At 34.4% G+C, this 23,959-nt stretch overlaps 2 protein-coding genes and 1 pseudogene across 2 annotated transcripts; all 3 read left to right on the top strand.

Moving 5' to 3' along the window:
• The first annotated feature begins 4,336 nt into the window (after nucleotides 1-4,336).
• On the top strand, nucleotides 4,337-5,284 carry LOC113913565 (olfactory receptor 10AG1-like). The gene has a single exon (XM_027577867.2). The coding sequence runs from the start codon at nucleotides 4,352-4,354 to the stop codon at nucleotides 5,282-5,284; it is 933 nt and encodes a 310-aa protein (XP_027433668.2). The 5' UTR covers nucleotides 4,337-4,351.
• An 11,897-nt stretch (nucleotides 5,285-17,181) lies between these two features.
• LOC113914945 (olfactory receptor 10AG1-like) lies at nucleotides 17,182-18,150 on the top strand. Its single transcript, XM_027580573.1, has one exon. The coding sequence runs from the start codon at nucleotides 17,200-17,202 to the stop codon at nucleotides 18,148-18,150; it is 951 nt and encodes a 316-aa protein (XP_027436374.1). The 5' UTR covers nucleotides 17,182-17,199.
• Nucleotides 18,151-22,271: 4,121 nt separating this feature from the next.
• Nucleotides 22,272-23,727, top strand: LOC113913566 (annotated as a pseudogene).
• The last annotated feature ends 232 nt before the right edge of the window (nucleotides 23,728-23,959 follow it).

Below are 23,959 nucleotides of genomic sequence, written 5' to 3'. Positions count from 1 at the left end.
ATACAATCACAATTTTAGGGGAATCCAAGGAATATTTTATTCCTTAAAATAAAAAAATGTTTTTAAAATTAATTACAGGCTTTAATTTGTTAATTAATAGTAAATATACAAACATAACTGAAGTAGGTAGAGATGTTGATATGACCAATATCAAACTGATTTAGAGTAATATTGCCCCGTCCCTCAATCATTTGGATTTTTCCAGAGAATAGAAGCTTGAGTTTGAAAAAATAGCTATATTAGAACATTTTTATTTTTTTCTTGATGAATACTTAAACATTTACAAAAAAGGAGAATAATAGAATTTTGTGAGAGCACACAGAGTGAATATTTGCTCTTTCTACTCTGTTCCCACATGAGAGTAACATGCAAATCTTACATGTTTCATGTTTTACCTTGGTAATTTAAGTGTCAAAAATTTGGATTTGTGCAACTAGAAATCATATTTTATTCAGCACTGGAGGCTGTTACATTGAAGTAATTAGAGTGAAATATTTAAACTAAATGCTGTCATTCTTAAAAGCGATGCACAAATATTAGATTCTTATTCTTTCTTGCACTAATTCTTTTATCCCTTTTAAGAGTGATGATTCCATTTAAATAGCATCCACCTCTTCAGTTCATTGTAGAATCAAATATTGAGCACCGTGTTAGGTACATTGTATTTTTTTTTTTTTTTGGATCTATATGGATTCCAAGTAGAAAAGGAATTACAGCCCTTTCTCTCAGATAATTTAGTATCAGTGAAAGAAAGGCAAACAAAAGGAATTTAGCAAATTGCAGCACTAAGGCTTGAATAGTTATGCATCTTGTAGACAAAGATAATAGTTCAAAACTCTATATATTGGCATGAGAATTCAGGAGAATTTACAACTTGAGTGTTGAATTGTTTGGGATTTTTATAACATTTGATGATTTCTTTAAAATTTCACTGAATTTTTCGAATAATTGTGTGATACAAAGAAAAGTTACTTAGAGGGTATTTTTCCAGGTTGTGTAGAATTTTGAGTGTAATTCAGAAGAATAAAACCTAGTTTTTAATTATAACAATCATAACTAGCATTTGTGTAAACTTTTATAAACGCCAGGGCTTCTTCAAGTTTTTTGCATTTGTTAAATGATTTAATTCAAGTAAAGACCCAAAACATTGGAACAACAGCTGGACCGCTTTTGGCTGAGAGATTGGAGTAACTTGCATCAGGTCACAAACTAGCAGTGGAGTGGTCATGCTTCAGTTCCGTCTATCTGGAGAAGACTCTACTCCTTACCTATGACATTGCACAGATGCTAAATTTCATGGACGATGTCCACTCCCATCAAGATGGAGAGATGAGAGACAGGCTGAGGACCTCGTGGTGAGCCAAGCATCATGGGGGTGCAATATCCAAGGAGGCGGTCACACGGAGATAGATCTGTACAAGCCCAGGAGCAGAACTGAGCGTGACTGAGCCCCTCTTAAAGTCACTCTCCAGAGCCTCCCTCTCCTCGCTAGTCCTGGCCCAGGTGAAAGGGAAGAGTGGAAAAGAGTAATCACTGACAAGGGCCTGCAATAACTCTATTACATGCAATTTTGCTAGGCAATGCACTATAACCCTGGAGAGTACAGTCAAAGAAAAAATATAATCATAATTGTAATTATTTAATCCCAACTAATAAGTAATCAGTTTAAATTTGATAGGTAATAATGTTATCAGTCGTCTCCCATTCATTTCTCACAAATGAGGAAGCAAAAATTAGGAAGCTTGAATGATTGCTTAATATCACGCAAATGATAAATCATGGTAAAAGGATTCAAAGATTAAAAAAAAAAGTTGCTAGCTTGCAATTACGAACATGTACGGAATCGGTCAACGATCCACATTTCATGATACTCAATATCCTTATCTCTAAAGAAGGGAGTTTAGGAACGGTGATGAGGGAGTATGTTTGGAGCACCAACAAAGACAATGGAGGGTGCACATAGCACAAGGTTAAACCAGATGCAGACACCTTTTTTCCTTGCACCCACACACATACAGACCACGGGTAGTGAACACGTTCCTGGCTATCCCTGTTTGCCCAGGGCCCACTGCCTTTAATGTTTTTTCCCTGAATCAGTGTTCTCCAGTTAATTTTTCTGAATAAAACGCTCTTATGTTTTCCACCTAGAAGCCTTCTAAGAGATAGTCTCATGAGCACGATAAGAGTTCTAACCATTTTAAAAAAGCACTGGGTGTTATGAACAAACAATGAATCATGGAACAGTACACCAAAACAAATTATGTAATATATGGTGATTAACATAACAATAAAAAATTTTAAAAAAATCTAATAATTGGGACTGAATAACAGGGATATTTCTGCTCAAGATCAAAAAGTGAGGACGGAGGAATGAAGGCCTGAAATAGGTAGCTGAAAATATATGTGAAAAGACACTTTAAGAAAAAGTGCTACTGAACAGAAAAATGCATGGGGAAGTACAATAGGACTGTCAAAAAGTGTAGTTAATTAAGTGTAAGGTCATATAGCAAAGCTCTGAGTCTGTCTCCACTGTAGCCAATGTTCCAGAACCTCTGCTGAGTGGGGTATAGTTTGTTTATTCTGGACTGTATTCAGAAAGTATAATGGAATGGCCCTAAAGGAATTTTCAGGGAAGCTTTTATAGTGATAATCCACAGGATTTAACCTGAACAGTGGGACACATATAAATAGTAACACCCTTAAACTTGTAACAATTGCAATGATCACAAAAGCCCATTTGGACACTGAGGCAATCTGAAGAACAATCAATGTCAAGGAAGGTAAATTGAAAAGCTCATGTTAAATTTCTCTCTCCACAGATAAAAAGACAGGAAAAATGACCTGAAGGAAAATCGAACCAAATTCATGGAATTTGTTCTCTTAGACTTTGCTGATGTCCCTATCTCCAGTGGTTTCTACTTGGATTGTTCTTAGTTGTCTATATCCTTATGCTGATGGACAATGGCACCATATTTCTAAAAAAAGAACTGGACCCTGCTCTCCAGATTACCAGGTAGGTTTTTTTTTTTTTCTTAAAAGTTTTTCCTTATAAAATCTTTAAAAAAAAGTTTTTCCTTCTTGGAAATCTGCTATGTATCTATTACCCTCCCAGAATGCTCATGAATCTTGGGACCCAAATAGAACAGTTTAATTTTAGTTTAGTCATACAACCCTTTGAGCCTAAGTACTTCCATCTATAATGTACCATGAGGACACCAACATTTAATTCAAAATTATTTTAGACTAAATGAGAGATCTTATTGCACGCCCTTGATCAACACAATAGTAGCTTAACTAAAATGAGTTTTGTCCTTTGTTTTCCCAGATATTATTTAATGGTATAATATAATTGTCTTTCTTGTTTAAAGTTTTATATTGTCCACCTATATCTCAATACATGAGAAGATTATTGAGTCTCTGTAGGTCTTATTAATTACTCATGATCATACACTTGCTCACTCTCTAGCTAAAATATATATTCTCTGCCTTTGGTATTTCTGGAAACTAATAATGATATTTTTAAATAATTATAGCATTCCATTATGATTTTTGTGTTTTTCATCTCTGACATATTATTAAAATGAAAATTGTTAAATGAAAATGGCCCATGGCAGGTAGCAAGTCACTGGAGGATAAATTTACTAGGCAGAGTTTCAAAAATCGTATCATCAGTGTAATTCCTTCAATATTGTTATTATTACTTAAATAACCAATAGGTCAAAAAATACTTATCAAACATTTACTGCATCTTTGAATAAGATAAATAAAAGATCTTGCATTATAATACACGATGACCATGTTGTTTATTTTATTTTGATAAATAAATGAAACCAGAATGGTTTCAAATAACATGCATGCACGAATAATAACAACTACAGCTGTACCATGCAGAAAGGAAGGCATGCCTTGTACTTACAGAAGGCTTCATGGAAGAATTGAGAAATTACAAAAAAATATAATGTGAAATTTGATGGTAACATACCACTGAGAAAATGTAATGTAAAAGTTTCTGCCTCAGTATTCCGTTTGTTAATATGAAGAAAAAAATGGACTAATTTGGTCTGCATACATACAAAAATTCAAAATTAATAATTCTAGAACACATCACTTTAATTCAAATCTAAACCTAGTATTAAGTGTTAAATATGTTGATATATTTAGAATTTAGCCTGTATTCTCCATTAGACCTCAGTTGTGTTCTTTGAGCCCAGGATATAAAAAGATGGGAATTAGTAAACAATAGAAATTTTATGTGCTAATTCCCCCACATCCCTTTAGTCCATTAGAAATTAGAAAACAAATTAGAAAACAGGCCTCAAAAGATAAATGGCTAATTTCACTGTTTTCACAGATGGAAAAAAAACCAACAGAAGTAAATTTCACTTCAATGACGGAATTTACTCTTTTGGGATTTTCTGATTATCCCAATCTTCAAATTTTTCTTTTTGTAATATTCTTCTTTGTCTATGTGATAATTCTGATGGGAAATGGCATTATTGTTCTCATAACCAAGGTTGACCAGACTCTCCAGACTCCCATGTATTTTTTCCTTAGTAATTTTTCCTTCTTGGAAATCTGTTTTGTATCTGCCACTCTCCCCAGAATGCTCACAAATCTTTGGACTCAGAAAAGAAATATCTCTTTGTTTGCCTGCGCAACACAAATGGGTTTTGTGCTTATGCTTGGAAACATAGAGTGCTTCCTTCTGACTGTGATGGCCTATGACCGCTATGTGGCCATTTGTAGCCCTCTGCACTACCCTCTAGTTATGAACTACAAGGTCTGTGTCCAGCTGGTGGCAGCCTGCTGGATCACTGGAGTTCCTGTCGAGATAGGGCAGACATGCCAGATTTTCTCTCTGCCATTTTGTGTGTCTAACCAAATCAATCACTTCTTCTGTGACATCCCCCCACTACTCAAGCTGGCCTGTGGGGACACTTTCCTGAATGAGATGTTAGTGTTTACCGCTGCTGTGCTCTTTGTTATGATCCCTTTTCTGTTGATACTTGGATCCTACAGTAAAATAATCTCTACCATCCTGAGGTTGCCATCAACAACAGGACGAATCAAAGCTTTCTCCACCTGCTCATCTCATGTCATAGTTGTGGCCATGTTCTTTGGATCTGCAATTATTACATATTTACGACCCAAATCTAAACATTCTTCCAGAACAGACAAGTTTCTCTCTCTTTTCTATACCATAGTCACCCCAATGTTTAATCCCATGATATACACTCTGAGAAATAAGGATGCCATGATAGCCTTGAGAAAATTGTTGCCTTGATATTTAATGTATTAGCTGCCAATTTGAACTCCTTGTCAGTTTTCTTATTTAATTCTGCAGTTGTGCAATCAAAAATTAATATTCAGGTTTTTTTTTCCTACCTTACTCTACATTGATTACTTCTACTCATTGTTGAGCTTGTTGTTCTGTGCTGGACTCTGATATCAGGATTATATCTGCAGGGTTGTCATGAACATTAAGAAATTAAGACACTAAGTATTCAGCCAATCTCATATTCAGGCCACCACTCTGCTTCTCCCTCAAAGTCACTAGTGATGGGTACGTTTTGCTGAAAAATGTAATATCTCTTATCTAGTATATTAATGTCGCATACTTTTTTCCACATAAAAACTATAGTCATTTTTTTTTTAACTTACAGAAAATAGGCTTTATTTCTGGAACTTGCAATTAAGGGTGGTATAGTGAATGTTTTGATACTTTCCCCTTTATGTAACACTCTTTTTTACTTTTCATGAAATTATTAGATTGTAAAGGATGTGTATATTGTAGCCTTTAGAGAATATTTGTTAAATGTCTATATGCTTATACTTTTAGACATTTTACCATTCATCAAACAGAATTTTCCTTGTTATGATTTAGAGAAAACCAAAGGAAAGACTAAAATATACAAAAACCCTCTGATGATTGATACTTAGAAATTGATAGGATGGCAATGAATCTATTACCACCTGCTTTTTTCCTACATGCCAGCCTGATTTTCTCTTTGACATATGCTTTTTCTACATGGCTGAATCATGACATTTTGGTAATTTTTACCTTATATTTCACTAATGTAAAAAATATGAGTGCACTGTGCTTTTCAGAGATACAATATGTATGGGATTGAACTATTTTGTTCCCAAATGGATTCACCCATTCTCAAAGACTACTTGATTTTTTTTTTATTCTTTTGGTGGAGTACATAATAGAGATTAATATAGAAGCACTTCAGATATTTACTGCATTATTTTTCCAAGTTCTTCTGGATGAAAAGAGGTAAACTGAGAAGAGAGAATCATTATACTAAAACAAAAGTTACCATTAAGAAGCAAAAGTCTGGCATTTATTTAGGTGTTTCCCATTAAAATACAGGAAACCCATTTGGATCTATTTTCAATCAAACTTGGTTGGAAAATAATGCAGTATGTATACAGTTTGTTTTTCTTAATTTTATTGTTTTAAACTCTGTATCTTTTTTCTATAATATATGCTTAAATAATATCCATAATTTATACATCAGTTAGTTCTCTTGTTTAAAGAGGTATCATCCATAAGATACCTAGGAATAAATTTAACCAAAGAGGCAACGGATCTGTACTCAGAAAACTATAAAGTACTCATGAAAGAAATTGAAGAAGACACAAAGAAATGGAAAAATGTTCCATGCTCATGGATTGGACGAACAAACATTGTGAAGATATCAATGCTACCTAGAGAAATCTACACATTCAATGCAATCCTCATCAAAATACCATCCACTTTTTTCAAAGAAATGGAACAAATAATCCTAAAATTTGAATGAAACCAGAAGAGACCCCAAATAGCCAGAGGAATACTGAAAAAGAAAAGCAAAGCTGGCGGCATCACAATTCCGGACTTCCAGCTCTATTACAAAGCTGTCATCATCAAGGACCGTATGGTACTGGCACAAAAACAGACACATAGATCAATGGAACGAATCGAGAGCCCAGAAATGGACCCTCAACTCTATGGTAAACTCATCTTTGACAAAGCAGGAAAGAATGTCCAATGGAAAAAAGACAGTCTCTTCCACAAATGGTGTTGGGAAAATTGGACAGCCACATGCAGAAGAATGAAACTGGACCATTTCCTTACACCACACACAAAAATAGACTCCAAATGGTTGAAAGACCTAAACGTGAGACAGGAGTCCATCAAAATCCTCAAGGAGAACACAGGCAGCAACCTCTTCGACCTCAGCTGCAGCAACTTCTTCCTAGAAACATCGCCAAAGGCAAGGGAAGCAAGGGCAAAAATGAACTTTGGGACTTCATCAAGATAAAAAGCTTTTGCACAGCAAAAGAAACAGTCCACAAAACCAAAAGACAACCGACAGAATGGGAGAAGATTTCTGCAAATGACATATCAGATAAAGGGCTAGTATCCAAAATCTCTAAAGAACTTATCAAACTCAACACCCAAAGAACAAATAATCCAATCAAGAAATGGGCAGAAGACATGAACAGACATTTTTCCAAAGAAAACATCCAAATGGCCAAGAGGCACATGAAAAAGTGCTCAACATTGCTCGGCATCAGGGAAATCTAAATCAAAACCTCAATGAGATACCACCTCACACCAGTCAGAATGGCTAAAATTAACAAGTCAGGAAATGACAGATGTTGGTGGGGATGCAGAGAAAGGGGAACCCTCCTACACTGTTGGTGGGAATGCAAGCTGGTGCAATCACTCTGGAAAACAGTATGGAGGTTCCTCAAACAGTTGATAATAGAGCTACCATATGATCCAGCAAATGCACTACTGGGTATTTACCCCAAAGATACAAATGTAGGGATCCAAAGGGGTACGTGCACCCCAATGTTTATAGCAGCAATGTCCACAATAGCCAAACTGTGGAAAGAGCCAAGATGTCCTTCGACAGATGAATGGATAAAGAACAAGTGGTATATCTACACAATGGAGTAATGGAGTATTATGCAGCCATCAAAAGGAATGAGATCTTGCCATTTGCAACGACGTGGATGGAACTGGAGGGTGTTATGCTGAGCGAAATAAGTCAATCAGAGAAAGACATGTATCATATGACCTCACTGATATGAGGAATTCTTAATCTCAGGAAACAAACTGAGGGTTGCTGGAGTGGTGGGGGGTGGGAGGGATGGGGTGGCGGGGTGATAGACATTGGGGAGTGTATGTGCTATGGTGAGCGCTGTGAATTGTGCAAGACTGTTGAATCACAGATCTGTACTTCTGAAACTAATATTGCAATATATGTTAAGAAAAAAAAAGAAGAAAAAGATAGCAGGAGGGAAAGAATGAAGGGGAGTAAGTCGGAGGGGGAGATGAACCATGAACGACGATGGACTCTGAAAAACAAACTGAGGGTTTTAGAGGGGAGCGGGGTCGGGGGACTGGTTAGCCTCGTGATGGGTATTAAAGAGGGCACGTTCTGCGTGGAGCACTGGGTGTTATGCACAAACAATGAATCATGGAACACTACATCAAAAACTAATGATGTAATGTATGGTGATTAACATAACAATAAAAAATTTAAAAAAATAAAGTGGTATCATGGTGTCAATAAAGATCTAAAAACACAGAACAATTACGGCACTCGTTTCAGAGAAGAGAATGTTCAGACAGCAACTGTGACAATAACATATTACCCATCTAGAGAAAGAATGGAAGAAAAGGTAAGAATGTTGATTTTGTAACCATTTTGAAGTGCCCAGTTTCAGATTTCTATTGTTGCATAACAAATCACACCCTAGGTTTGTAGCTTAAAACATCACTTTATGGTACCTCATAAGAATATGGGTCCGGAATTGGGTCGGGATCCACTGAGTGATATTCTGCCATGTGACACTGACTGTGGTCACTAAGGAGTATCAGATGGTAACTGGTCTGATCTGTAATTTCTAAAATAGTTTTGTATTACTATATATTACTATGTATTACAATATGATATGGTTACAATGGTGGATTTCAGCGAAAAAAAATCTAGTTGTTATGTAACTTATGTATACATGGGAAGAAAGAGTTAAATACTTAAATAAATACATTAGTAAGAGAGAAGCCTAGGTGGCTCAGTCAGTTGAGAGCATCCAACTTGGTTTCAGCTCAGGTCATGATCTCATGGGTTGTGAGGTCAAACCCTACTTAGGGCCCCACACTTGGTGGAGAGTCCGCTTGGGGATTGTCTCCTGTCCTTCCCCCTCACTCATGTTCTCTCTCTCTCCAAAATAAATAAATAAATCTTTTAAAAAATACATTAATAAGATAGTCAAAAATTATGTACAGTAAAGTGATTGAGATTGCATTTGTTTTAGAACACTTTTTAATTTACTTTAGGTAATCAGAGGTTAAGGAATATTTTTCATCAGGAGTGGCACTAAAGTATCTTTTTTTATCTCACCAATAAGACTCACCTAGGGAAAAAAATATTATTAAGTTAAAAATGATAAGTGAAGACAATGAAGAAATGATAAGAAAGAGAGGAAGGGTCCCACACTCACTAGTTCATATAAGGTACAGCACATATACATGGCAATAAGAAAGAGACATGTGTTGCAATATGAGCTGATAAACATAATTATGTAAAAAAATATTGAAATGTGTCTTTCTGCAATTGGGACCAAGAAAAAGATGCTTTTCCTTAGAGTTTGTAGTCATCATTTTACAGGCAATACTAGCTTCTGCAGTGAAAAAGAAATAATATGAGAATTGGAAAGATAGATATTAAACTAATTATTGGAAAATTATATAAATGTAAATATAGAAATATTCCAGAATCTACATTGAAATTATTAGTTAATAAATTAATTCAACATATGTGCTGATTTCATAATCAATTAGAAAAATCAATTTATTTCCATATAAAAGAAGCAAACATAAGCTAACATTAAAACACTATGTAAATAGGATCAAATATATCAAATACTTAAGAGAAATCTAATAAAAAAAACATGCCGGAAGTCTACCCAGTAAACTAAAAGATAATTCAAGGGAAGTTTTGGAGAAAAAAGTAAATGGATTGCGATGACATGTTCATGGATTAAAACTCAATATTGAAAAGATGTCAGTTTTCCTCAGTATGAACCACAAATTCAATAAAATATAATAAATCTCATCTGTGTGTGCATGAGTGTGTGTGTAACTTATCAAGCTGATTCTAAAACCATTGTGGAAATGAAGACAGCCAGCAATAGCCAAACCACTGCTGAAGAGAAGTAAAGTGGGAGCACCTACTTTATTGGGCATCATGACACATTCTAAACTGAGAATTCAGACAAAAGGAAAGAATTCAACAATAAAGAGACCAGTGACACATAATAGAGAGCCCAACACATACCCAGTTCATGGACTCACTTGAATATGTAAAAATTGCAGAATAATGTAGAAAAAATAAGTTTTTTTATAAATTGTGCTAATTTAATTAGAAGTGAATGTGTTTTAAAAAAGCAACCCATACTTCACACTATTTATAAAAAAAAAAAAATGCAGGTAGTTTGTAAACCTGAATATGAAATGCAACACAATAAAGCTTTAAAGAAAATAGGACTACCCTACAACCCAACAATTGCACTCCTAGGTATTTATCCAAAAGATACAAAAATACTGATTCAAAGGGGCACATGCACCCCTATATTTTTTCAGTATTATTTACAATAGCCAAGTTATGGAAAGAACCAAAATGTCCATTGACTGATGAATGGATAAAGAAGATGTGGTATAAATATACAATGGGATATTACTCAGCCATCAAAAAGAATAAAATCTTGCCATTTGCAATGACGTGGACAGAGCTGGAGTGTATTAAGCTAAGCAAAATGTCAGTCAGAGAAAGACAAATACCATATGATCTCACTAATAGGTGGAATTTAAGAAACAAAACAAATAAGTAAGGGAAAATTATAGAGAGACAAATTACGAAACAGACTTTCAACTGATAAAGTACAAATTGATGATTACCAGAGGGGAGGTAGGTGGGGGGATGGGTGAAATAGGGGACTTGTATGAAAGAGTATACTTATCATGATGAAAAACATGAAATGATAAAAGAAAAACGAGAAAACATCATAGAATATGTGTTAAAGATGTGGAGCTATGGAAACTCTCATCTGATGCTCGCATATGAATTGTGATCCCATTTAGAGTCTGCCTTCATTTAGAGAATCCTACTCTTAGGTATGTATCCGGCAAAATTGCATACACATGGATGCTGGGGACCCCTCTAAGAATGTTTATTTTAGGATCCTTCAGAATAGCAAACACTTATCAAATCAAAATTGTAACATAACTGTGTAAATTTCACCCAAAGAAAAAGCAGAGATCTATCTAAATGAACAGAACACAATTATATACAACCTGAATGAAGTCTATCAGTGAACAAAATAAACCATAAACATAAGCATACTGTATATGTCCTTTTAGGTAATGTTAAAAGACAATATTTGGGGATGCCTACAGATTTAATGGCTCCCATTAGGAAGAGGAATATGAGGCAGCTACATCCTTTATATTTTTCTTTAGCAGACTTGAGCAGTGGTTACAAGGATGTTTGCTTTATATAGATTCACATGGATGACAATTCATAAATTTTTCTGCAGCACATAGGATGTGAATCAAACACACTCTGTATTAAAAAGATGGAAGAGATGAATCAAAATGTTCACACATAAGAGACAGTTTTGTTGTTTTAGATTTTCCCCCTCCTGTCTTCATTTTCTTTAATGAATACATCTTGTTGGTAATGAAAACAAAAACCTAATGCTCTTTATTCTTTTAATGTCATGCTTTTGTTTTGGCCTGAAACCAAGTCAGTAAAATCAATCGCCCTTTTCCTTAACAATCATAATAACTAAACAAAAATTTCATGATCCAGCACTGGTGATACCACTGAATTGTGCTGGATAAAGGAATCAAATGTGTATAAGGGACATAATTAAAACCAAATCACATATAATTTCCAACATTTAAAACAAATACAAAAATAATTTCCATTTCTGGTTGTGATGCACATGGTCACAGCAAGCTGATTTTTCTGCTGAAACCATTAGACAAATTTAGATAACCTATAAAAGTTCTATTTGGAAGGTATCAGATTAGCTGTGGAAGAAAAATAGAATAGATGACAATATCAAAATTAAGGCTCATTAAGTCAGAGAGTGATAACTGACATGATCATACTTAGTTGGTTGACCATCTTTTTTTTATAATTTTTTTATTATGTTATGTTATTCACCATACAGTACATCTTTTGCAGATACAATAGTGTTGCCAAATGCAAACCTGCTTAAACTCACAGGCATGCAAGTTGGTTTGATTCAGAGTGCACACATCAGGGCAAATAATGTGTTTTCCTAAGTGACTGCATAGAAATGTTTAGTTTTTAATAAACTGAACCTCCGTGCAGTTTAAAATTTCTTTCCTTGGGATGCCTGGGTGGCTCAGTCGTTAATCGGCTGCCTTCAGCTCAGGTCATGATCCCAGGGTCCTAGGATGGAGCCCCACATTGGGCTTCCCGCTCAGCGGGAAACCTGCTTCTCCATCTCCCACTCCCCCTGCTTGTGTTCCCTCTCTCGCTGTGTCTCTCTCTGTCAAAAAAATAAAATCTTTAAAAGAATAAATAAATAAATAAATAAAAATAAATAAATAAAATTCCTTTACTTTTTCATGAATGGATTTGACTGTCTTCTCATATGGTTAAAGGATGATTTCCCTCCCTTAGCTGTAAGCTGTTTTTTCATTTAGTCAGCCCTTTTCTTTTTCCTTTCTTTTCCTTTCCTTTCCTTTTCTATTCTTTCTAACTTATTATGAATGATCTAAAGTTACAGAAATATGATCTGTGATTTCTTGGGTTTGGGCATAGAAGGGAAATAGATTATGAGGCTGTACATCAGAATGTTTCAAGATGATGTGAATATTCTGTATCTTGAATGTGGTGATAGTTTCACAAGTGTATATATATATATATATATATATACTTGTTGGATTTCATCAAATTTTAAATTTCATTGAATGTATTTTAAAGGTTGTACTTTATTTTATATAAACTATGTCTCAATAATGTTGCTAATTTAAGAATAAAAATAATATGACATTGCATTAGACATGAGTATATCTTGAAAAATGCTAAAATATAGATATGTACCACAAATAATTACTGTTAGGTAAATGCTATGTTAGAACTTCAGTCGAAAGGTTTACATGTTATAGCATGCTATAGCACACTGCCAGTGACCGAAAACGAACCCTGTGCCAGAGTCTGACTTGATGCTCTCCAAATATATTTCCATTTCTTTGACTTGCAGTAAACAATATTTCCTAGCCTTCTCATATTAACATTAGACCATGTGATTAGTTTCTACAATAGCACAGGATAGAAGTGATGTGTCTATTCTGTGTTGAGGCTCCTAAGACCGTATTGGTTTCCTTATCTTCTATCTTTACCCTCAGCTGTCTGAATGCTGAAGGTCCAATAAGGAACTACAAAGATGTGGGACAATGGGATCATTAGATGAAAGAAACCATAGTTTCTTAATTACTAATCGCAAAATTGTACTGTAGTAAAAGTGAAAGATGCTTCTTTATTTTGTTAAACCACTGATATATCTAAGGCATTCAGTTTTTAAATTATTATTTTTTTTAGTGATAGTGATACGTAATTGAATAAGGAAACACTCAATTTTCTGTCTTAAGGATAGGATAGGGATTAGCTCAGTCTACTCCAATAGGGGATGGACATTCAATATGCCCAGCCTGTAAGTAACTGACATCTTATTTGAGGCAAATCATGAATGAAGTTCCTATTTGGATATAAACATGAAGGAAGTCCCCCAGCAATATCAAATTAGTCACAATAGAGTACAGAGGGCCAATGTATAAGAAGCATGTTATAGTGAAGAGAACCAGGCTTAAAATACAGAAAGGAAAGGCAGTTTTGGAAACATACTATCTGGACAAATAGAAAGCACTATTTTGACAAATGGAAGCACACAATTTTCACAAATAGTCAAAGAACACCAAGAAGGAATAAACAAATATAATTGCAAGTAGAAGTAGTTATTGAGTTTGCAACTTTATGCATGATAATTTTATCTCCAAACCTACCTAGAAGTAACTGAATTAGGAAAATAACTTTGACAGGAAAGTTTCTTTTTTTCTTTTCTCTCTCTTTCTTTCTTAAATAATTTTGTTTAAAATGCTTATTTTTGAGGTAGTTTACATTTTGAATCAGTCAGATACTTTCCCTGATGCCTGAGTAGATGCCATAACATAAAGGCATCTTGATTTTTGTCAGCAGACACGACATGCTTCAATTTCCACAAAATTTAATCTAGAAACAGAGCTCTCTACTTCTGAAAATGGATCTCACCACCTAATATATTTAAGAACCAAGCATACCACGTTCATTTGATAAAACATGTGACACATTTTTCCCAAGGTTGTGGATGATCTAGATCTGGATGAATTACAGAATGAAAGTAAGAAAAGCAAATCCACACCAATTATTAAAGGTATGAAAACTAATAGAAAGATTTTTAAACTTTTTCCTGAAAGTAATACTAGACAATGAAGTGGCATTTCTCTACCTAGGGAGTCCCCCCAAGTGGGGGAGCTTTTTGCCCAGAAAGGCCTGAAGAGAAGGACAGGTCATCTACAGAGAAATTTTTAAAAAATAAACTCAAATGATTGCTCAACAAAAGAAGTTTCCTGGAAATCAAAATGATACACGAGAGAAGATGTCCCCCAGGATGAGCATGATGACTTCCTATTTAAAAGCAACTAATGTTTGAAGCCACCAATAGTACTGTAGAATTACAGTGAATTACTGACAGAAAAAAATAACTTAAAAATTTACAGTTTACAAAACACCTACTCTCACATAGATAGCTTCATGCAAATCCATAAAGGTAAGCTATAATTGTGCTGCTAGACAATTTTATTTAAGGATACTTCTAAATTTGAGGCTCAAGAGACAAAGAACAAAATAGAAAAGCATAAAATTTTGAGATCTTTATCTGAAAATGAGTTAACTACTCTTGGGGAGGAAATATTTTTCTCTATCCCTCAAGATCCTTCTGGCTGGCCTAAGAGAAACTGACATGAGACGGATTAAGAGAAGAGAAAATTTAATTCTGTGTGCACAGAAGCCCAGTAAATAAATTGAGACCTAAAGAAGTGATCATTTTGCTTTTATGCATTTTAGACAAAGGAATTCCAAACAGAATTTGGGCTGGGGTCGTAATTAGTAAAAGTAACAAGATTTGTTTAAATAGGTTTCTTCCACCCTGAGTTCCCTATCTCTGAAGATAAGAATGTCTCTCTACATCCTGCTACAGCTCCTTTCATATGGGAAATTTATTTCCTGCTTTCTGGAGACAAAAGAAGGGTATGTCAGAGTGTTCTTGCACTGGCTGTTTCTTAAGGAACTTTAATACAAAATAATCATTATGCCAATTTGGCATATTTTGAGGCAGCCTGCCCTGCACTCCCCACTACTTAACATAATCCATATAGTTCTTACCTTTCTTAATGATAAAGCAATATTAGATATATGTACAATAACAGTAATTATTATATTTATTATAAAGATTATTCATTTAAGATAATTTTGAAAACTAGTTGTAATGGAAATGGGAAGATATGAGAGAATTCGCTCAGTTTTATTTATTTTATTTTTTAAAAAAATTTTTTGCTCAGTTTTATTTATCAAAGTATTAAGGCAAAAACATCAGTTGAGAGGGATATAAGGTAGAGATGGGAGTAGTGGTTTTGATGAAGTAGGAAAACACATATTTGTTTTGGAAAGTTGGAGAACAAATATTAATAAAGTGTAATGGAATTGTTAAGCAGTATTGACTGTCTAATATTAGATGACAATATGAAGTGAAGTAAGACAGTGTGTGTGTGTGTGTGTGCGCGCGCGCGTGTGTGTTAGTCTCATTCTAATGCTCTGACCATTTGCATGTTGAGAATAAATAATAATTAGGTTTAATAAAAATTGCACTTTAATAGGTTACATTAAAAAAAGGGATATAGGGCGCCTGGGTGGCTCAGATGGTTAAGCGTCTGCCTTCAGCTCAGGTCATGATCCCAGGGTCCTGGGATCGAGTCCCACATCAGGCTCCCTGCTCCTTGGGAGCCTGCTTCTCCCTCTGCTTCTCTCTCTCTCTCTCTGTCTCTCATGAATAAATAAATAAAATCTTAAAAAGAAAGGGATATAAAGAAAGGGAGTTGCATTTGGTTGCAATGGAATCTTACATAGGTAAGGAGCAATATATGGAAAAAGATTGTGATGAATGGGTCATTTTTATTGATCGGATTAAAGTTTAATTGATATTTATCATGCATTGCACAGGGTGTGCTAATAGGGAAGGTTATTGAGCAGCATGATGAGATTAATGTTTTCAATATTTAGCAGAAGTGATGGGAGAGGTGCATAAAGTAGAACAATAATATTGCATATATTTATTCCCTCAGGAACAAAGGATTGGCTTAAGAAATTGAGTCTCATTGGAATATAAATGGGAAAATTTAAAACTCATTTTGAATAAAAATTAAACAAAATTTTAAGGGAAAATATTTGAATTGAAAGAAGATGGAATAACCCAACCAATACAGAAAAAAAATGATGAACCCAGACAAAAGCAATAGAAAAACAATTCCACTTTTAATAGGGGTGAAATAACTACATATTATTCCTGCACAATATGTTGTAAATAACAATGCACACTTCTCATTATCTCTAGTATTATTACATGCAAGTATAAAACATATATATTAGGATTTTATTTCTTGAATTGATTTTAACTGCACATCAGTTCATTTCTGAGGTTTCACATATCATTTCCTAGAAACAGAGCAAAGTAATGATGGAAATAATTTGAGATTACATAAATACATTCATGCATCTACTCTAGGTAACAGGAGAGAAAAATGTGGTTCAAAAATGTTAATGAATCAGGTCACCCGTGTGGCTCAGTTGGTTAAGCTTCCGACCCCGATTTCGACTCTGGTCATGATCTCAGGGTCATGAGATTGAGCCATGTGTCCGGCTCCACTCTGGTGCAGAGCTTGCTTGAGATTCTCTCTCTCTCTCTCTCTCTCTCTCTCTGTTCTCCCTCCCCTCCAACCCTGCTTGCACTCTCTAAAACAAACAAACAAAAAATGTTAGTGAATTAACTATCTTGAATTTACCATATCTGCGGATGGAGAACAAATTAAAAACAGAAATTTTGAATATAACCACCATTGTGGAGTTTGTTCTCTTGGGGTTTTCTGATATTCCTAATCTCCAGTGGATTCTTTTTGGGGTATTTTTAGTCATCTACCTAACTATCCTGGTGTGCAATAGCATCATAATATTGATAATAAGAATTGACTCTGCTCTCCAGACCCCCATGTATTTTTTTCTTAGCAATTTTTCCTTCTTAGAAATCTGTTATGTAACAGTCACTATCCCAAAAATGCTCATGGACCTATTGACCCAGAAAGGAAATATTTCTTTCTTTGCCTGTGCTGCACAAATGTGTTTTGTCCTTATGTTTGGAGGCTCAGAGTGTCTTCTCCTGACAGTGATGGCCTATGACCGCTACGTGGCCATTTGTAACCCTCTGCACTATACTCTAGTCATGAACCAGAAGGTCTGTATCCAGCTGGTGACTGCGTCCTGGATCAGCGCGGTTCCAGTTGTAATTGGGCAAACATGCCAGATTTTCTCGCTGCCTTTTTGTGGGTCTAACACAATTAATCATTTCTTCTGTGACATCCCCCCAGTACTCAAGCTTGCTTGTGGGGACACATTTGTGAATGAGATAACAATCTATGTAGTTGCAGTGGTCTTCATCATGGTTCCATTTCTGTTGATTGTTTTCTCCTATGGCAAAATTATATCCAGCATTCTGAAATTGTCATCAGCCAAAGGGAGAGCTAAAGCCTTCTCTACCTGTTCTTCTCACCTGATAGTTGTAGTTTCATTCTATGGAACGGCTACCATCACTTATTTACGACCCAAACCAAATCAATCTGAAGGAGTTGGGAAATTGATCTCTCTTTTCTACACTGTTTTGATCCCAACATTGAATCCCATTATATATACTCTGAGGAACAAAGACATCATGGTAGCACTGAGAAAACTACTAACAAAATTATTAACGTGACTCAAATACTTGAATTTACAGAATTTGCTTATATGTTCCTCATGTAGTGGCAACAGAAAAAAAAAGTCTTCTAGTTTTATTTCTCAATAATGATTATTAACGCCGTCATAGCATCTTCATATTATGTTAAGGAACCTTAGTTTCATAGGATTAAGTTAAGGGCTTCTGTATAATCAAAGCACAAATTATGTCAATTGCAACAGTCTAATTTGAAGATCCATCTGTCCTCTACTGTGAGCTAGTGAATTAAGAGGTTGCCTGAGCAATACAATGATAGTTAACTCGGTGTGTCTTATAACCAAGGATTAAGGTCATGTGCTGTGATCATTTTTTTTAAACTTCCCATTCCTTCAGATATATTTGCTGCCATTCTTTGTACCTATGATTGAATTTAGCCAATGACAAAACCCAGCAATAACCAAGATGGTGGAAGCAGAAGAATCTTAGTATTTTCTTTGCATTTGCCCTTCTTTCTCTCTCTTGTCACTGTCCATACTGCTTTAAGACTACAAATCCTGAGAATTTTCCCCTTTACTCTGGTGACATCATTCCCTCCCTTTGTAGCTTCAGGTTTTGCTTTGATAATATCTATTTAGTATTCTAAATCTCTGGAATTTTCACTATAAACTATCCAAATGAATGTGTAGCACATTGAAATGTTTGTCCCTCTAAAGTAAATGTCCATTTAGAATCTGCAAATGTGCCTTATTTGGAAAAAAAGAAAAAAGACTTTGTGGATGTAATCAAGTCAAGGAAATGAGATCACCCTGATTTAAGGTGGGCACTATATCCCTTGACCAATGTCCTCAGACAGAAAGGTAAAGGAAGTTTAAAAAATAGAGTCACAGAGAAGAACACCATGTGAAGGTGGAGGTAGAGATGTAAGTAATACAACCAAGAGCCAAAAACAGATCAAGAGCCACCAGGAGCTGGAAGAAACAAAGAATGAGTCTCCCTTCGGTCTTTTAGAGGGAATGAAGAGAGACTGCCGACACTGTGATTTTTGGAGTCTGGACTCTAGAACTGTGAGAGATTCAGTCTTTGTTGTTGTAAGCCATTCAACTTATGATATTTTGTTACTATAGATTACTAGGAAAGTAATGCACCATGTAAATAGTCTTTTCATTGAAGTGCTTCTGTTTGAATCCTCTGGAATAAATTCTGTATCCTTCCTGGGAAGTAATTTGGCATTTTTCTTTCGAATTAAAAATCAAAATACTTATCCTTTTATTTTAAAAACTGTATCAATGAAAACTCATCTTGTAGAAATAATATTTTCCAAGAATAATTACTGCCTGTATTTGTTTAAGAATTTTTATTAAGTGTGTTTGTTCAAGAGTGTTTATTAAAGGTTTATTTTATAGTGCAAAAGAAAACAAGAAGCAAAGGGAAGGTGCTCTCAGTTGGAACGTATTAAGACACTGGAGTACATCTACATCATATAGTAAAACACAGCCTTCCAAGATAATGTTTTAGAGCCCCTTCACTGAAGAAATTCCAAGCTTTCCTGACATGTGAGAAAGTAAATGTATGTATAAAACATAACTATGTTTATAAAACGAAGAAGGTTAGCATTCCATTATCTCATACAATATTTTACATGTGCAAGTCGATAGTGGGTGTTATGCATATTAGCCCACTTTGTATTTGGGAGGATGTGGATTTAAGGAAAATATTGACTTCCTTACACTGCCAGGATTTCAGTGATTTCTCATTTTTTATTATATTTTATTTATAGTTTGGATGTATTACAAAAAGAATGGAATATGTAAATTATGAGAAATAATAACTTTTTACTCAGTAGACATAAAACTCATAAAAGAAAACTCTTACATTACTCTCTTTCTTATTGTTACTGAAGTCTTAAAGAATATTTAGCATCTAGCAGAGAAATTTCAATATCAGCCAAATCATCTTAAATTTTTGAAAGAATCAACAGATTTTTTTATGAACTAAAAGGAATTGGGATATATAACATTTAGGGTAATTTATTTTAAAAATAACTAAAAGAAAATAAAAATAAAATTAACTAAAAGGCCTTTTACAATAGATGTAAAGATGGACAAATCTAAGATTATAAAACTGGACATAGTTAAAAATAAATGCCTGTCAGTCATCATTGAATGATGATAATAAATAAGAAAATCTTCAAATCAAAAAAGGAAGAAAAGAGAAAAATGTCAATGAGTATAGAATTAATGAAGGGATTCTCAGGATTTGACAAATCAGAAAGACAATATAGAATACAAAAATTATACAAATATTAATAAATAGAACTTTTTGGACTTTTACAAATCAAATAAAAAAATGAATGTGCATGATTATCAGAGATTAAATAGGTGGTAAATTTATAAATTGGGCATTACTCTCTTTCAGTACTAAAAACGATGTATAAAAATGCTTTTATGTACTTGTGACAATAATAATTTGCAAATTGAAAAAATAAGAGAATAAAAAAAGCAAAAATGTAAATCTTCCAAAGAAACCTAAAAATATTAGAAATTAAATCTCATTAAATAAAGCTTATATGAAACATCAAATTAAGACTTAATGACAATAAAAGAGTTAATTTTTTGAGATTTCACCATATTGATCCAATTAAGAAATTATATATTTCTGAATATGCCAAATCATTAATCAAATATTTTCTATCCATGAAAATAGTTATTATTAACCCTAAAAAAATAAACACAGTTGCATTCTTTTCTCCAGTTTGATGATGGAAGGATTCATCAGACTCCACAGAATGTACTCACACAAGGATTTTATTTAAAGGCAAATAATATGTACCAGTTTCCACCATTTCCAACACTCCAGCCCTGGGCTGCAGGAAGCCAAAAGCATTCCTTGCCTCCTTCCTTCTTCCACTTCACTCACCTTGAATCTTTGCTACTTTTTCTGGATCAGACAGCTATACCTGGATTTTAAGGACTTATGTCATTAGGTCAGCCCACTTGGATAACCTCCCTAATTGAAGGTCAACTAATATTTCACCTTAATTACATCTGCCCAATGCCTTTACAGTTATTTTAGAATTATAATATAATTTATTGCAATTATAACTCAAAGAAAAAGGCAAAAGATTTTCTCGAAATTTTTTGAAAATCAATCGAAAATGTATCTTACTTTCATTTAAAAATTTAGAAACTGAGGCAAGCCTGGGGAGTTTTGTCTTGGAACCAGAGGGAGAGAGAGAGAGAGAAAAGGGGAAAAAAAGAAAGAAAGAACATGAGCCAAACATTTCATTGCAAATTAGAACGTGCTATGGGAGTAAATTGACACATCTCAGTTATATCCAACAGATAATTTTCACACAGATTAAGGAAGTAGACTGGCAACCATAGCAGCCACTGTAGTTTTTTTTTTTTCTTCTGATAAATTTTCTATTTAAAATATTTATTTTGAACACAGACTGGAGGTATAAATTGAAATAGAATGCTTATTTTGGGGCACCTGGCTGGCTTACTTGGTTGGGCGACTGCCTTTGGCTCGGGTCATGATCCTGGAGTCCCGGGATCGAGTCCCGTGTCGGGCCCCTTCTCCCAGCTCAGTTGGCTTCTCCCTCTGAACTTCCTCCCTCTCATGCTCTCTCTCTGTCATTCTCTCTCTCAAATAAGTAAATAAAATCTTTTTTTAAAAAAGAAAGAACACTTATTTTGGACAACCATTAAAAAATGATTAATTAGGGGTGCTTGGGTGGCGCAGACCAGATAGTTAAGGATCCAACTCTTAATTTCAGCTCAGGTCATGATCTCAGGGTTGTGGGTTGGAGCAGAGTCTACTTGTCCCTCTCGCTCTGGTCCTCTTCCCCTTCATGCGTGCTCATGTTCTCTCTCTCTCTGAGATTTCATCATATAATAAATAAATAAATAAATAAATAAATAAATAAGTAAATCTTTTAAAAAATAATTAATTAATATTCCAGTCAGGATTGTGTCAGTTAAAAGGAAAAAAAAAGGAAAATTAATAAATCACAAATAAAACACACACATGTAATAATGATAGAAGTCTAGTGTTGCTTTATTCAAGGCTCAGGTGGAAGATCAAGGGAGAAACATTAAGAAAACTGGAGATTAAAAAAAAGGGTCTCACATGCACAATTTGAGTTTGGATATTCTCCAATGAATATTAATGGACAATTAAGTGGTGCTGCTTTCTCAAGAGCTTTCTTGCTCCCTGCCAAGATCTGGTATGGGGGTAAGGTGGATGACCAGGGGACCTGAATTCCATAGGGTGACTGTCCATAAGAATGCCTTTGTCCAGAATGTCTGGAAAAGCAAATTAGAATGAATGGTAAACAAAAAGTTAAGATGATACATGAAAAAGAAATAAAACCAGTAGAAAAAAAGGGATGTTTTTATTTAAAAGAAACTTGGTATTTTGAAAGCATGTATATTTTGAAATAAATATGAGTTTCAGTTATGAGAGAAAAGATAAATTTCTTATTAAAACAAATTTCTTGCATATATATGATTATATACATATTTGTATATATTTATATTATATATTATCTATATAATATATATATAAAATGTATTTACTTAAACTGTTCTACTGAGGGAGGAAAAAGCAGCCATAACTAAACCTAGAAGAGAAAGTATGAATTATTTTTTGTCAATTTCATTTTGTATTAATATTCTTCACTTATTTTAGAACACTATAAAATTCAAACCTACTAATATATGTTAACGATGTTGATATGCTTAGGATTTAGCATACATTCACCTTTGGATTCAGTTTTGCTCTTTGATGCTAGGATATCAAATGCTGGAATTTGAATGGAGATAAATGATATATATTAATTCCTCAAACTCCTCTAGTGGATAGAAAATGGTTTAAGCTAAGAGCATAAATGAATAATTTCACTATTTTCACAGATGGAACACACACACACACACACACACACACACAGAAGCAAATCTCACTTCAATGATGGAATTTGTTGTTTTGGGATTTTCTTGAATTCCCAATCTGAATGTTTCTTTTTGTGATATTTTTCTTGTCTACATGATAATCTTTATGGGAAATGGTATCATTATTCTCATAACCAGAGTTGACCAGGTTCTTTATTTTTTCCTTCCTGAAAATCTGTTATGTATTCGTCATTCTTTGTAGAATTCTCCTAACCTTTGGATTCAGAAAAGAAACATTTCTTTTTCTGCTTGTGTTACAAAAATATGTTCTTTTTTTATGCTTGGAAACATAGATTGCTTTCTCCTGACAGTGATGGCCTATGACCACTATATGGTCATTTGTCATATTCTGCCAAGTCCTCTAATTATGAACCATAACTCTGTATCCAGCTGATGTTGACTGACTCTTGGATCAGTAGAGTTCTAGTCAAAATAGGGAGGACATGCCAGATTTTCTCTACCATTTTGTGGGTCTAACCAAATCAGCTACTTCTTCTGTGACATTCCCCCACTACTCAAACTGGCCTGTGGGGACACTTTCCTGGATGAGATGTTGGCTTTGACAGTCACTGTGCTCTTTGTTATGATCCCTTTTCTGTTGATACTTGGATCCTACAGTAAAATAATCTCTACCATCCTGAGGTTGCCATCAGCAACAGGATGAATCAAAGCTTTTTCCACCTGATCATCTCATGTCATAGTTGTGGCTTTATTCTACATGTCTGAAATTGTTACATATTTATGACCTAAATCCAAACATATTTTTCAGAACAGACAAATTTATGTCTCTTTCTATACCACTGTCATTCTGATGTTTAACCCCATGATATACACTCTGAAGATAAGGATTCGTAATGACCTTGAGAAAATGGCTACCTTAATGTTTCCTGCATTAG

This window comes from Zalophus californianus, chromosome 11 (assembly GCF_009762305.2).
Source record: "Zalophus californianus isolate mZalCal1 chromosome 11, mZalCal1.pri.v2, whole genome shotgun sequence".
NCBI classification, from domain to species: domain Eukaryota; kingdom Metazoa; phylum Chordata; class Mammalia; order Carnivora; family Otariidae; genus Zalophus; species Zalophus californianus.
Note: the sequence above shows the minus strand (reverse complement) of the source record. Positions and strands in the feature narration are given on the sequence as shown.

Coding starts and splice junctions, on each gene's coding strand:
- LOC113914945 (XM_027580573.1), top strand. CDS start 17,200: ATGGAGAACAAATTAAAAACAGAAATTTTGAATATAACCACCATTGTG.
- LOC113913565 (XM_027577867.2), top strand. CDS start 4,352: ATGGAAAAAAAACCAACAGAAGTAAATTTCACTTCAATGACGGAATTT.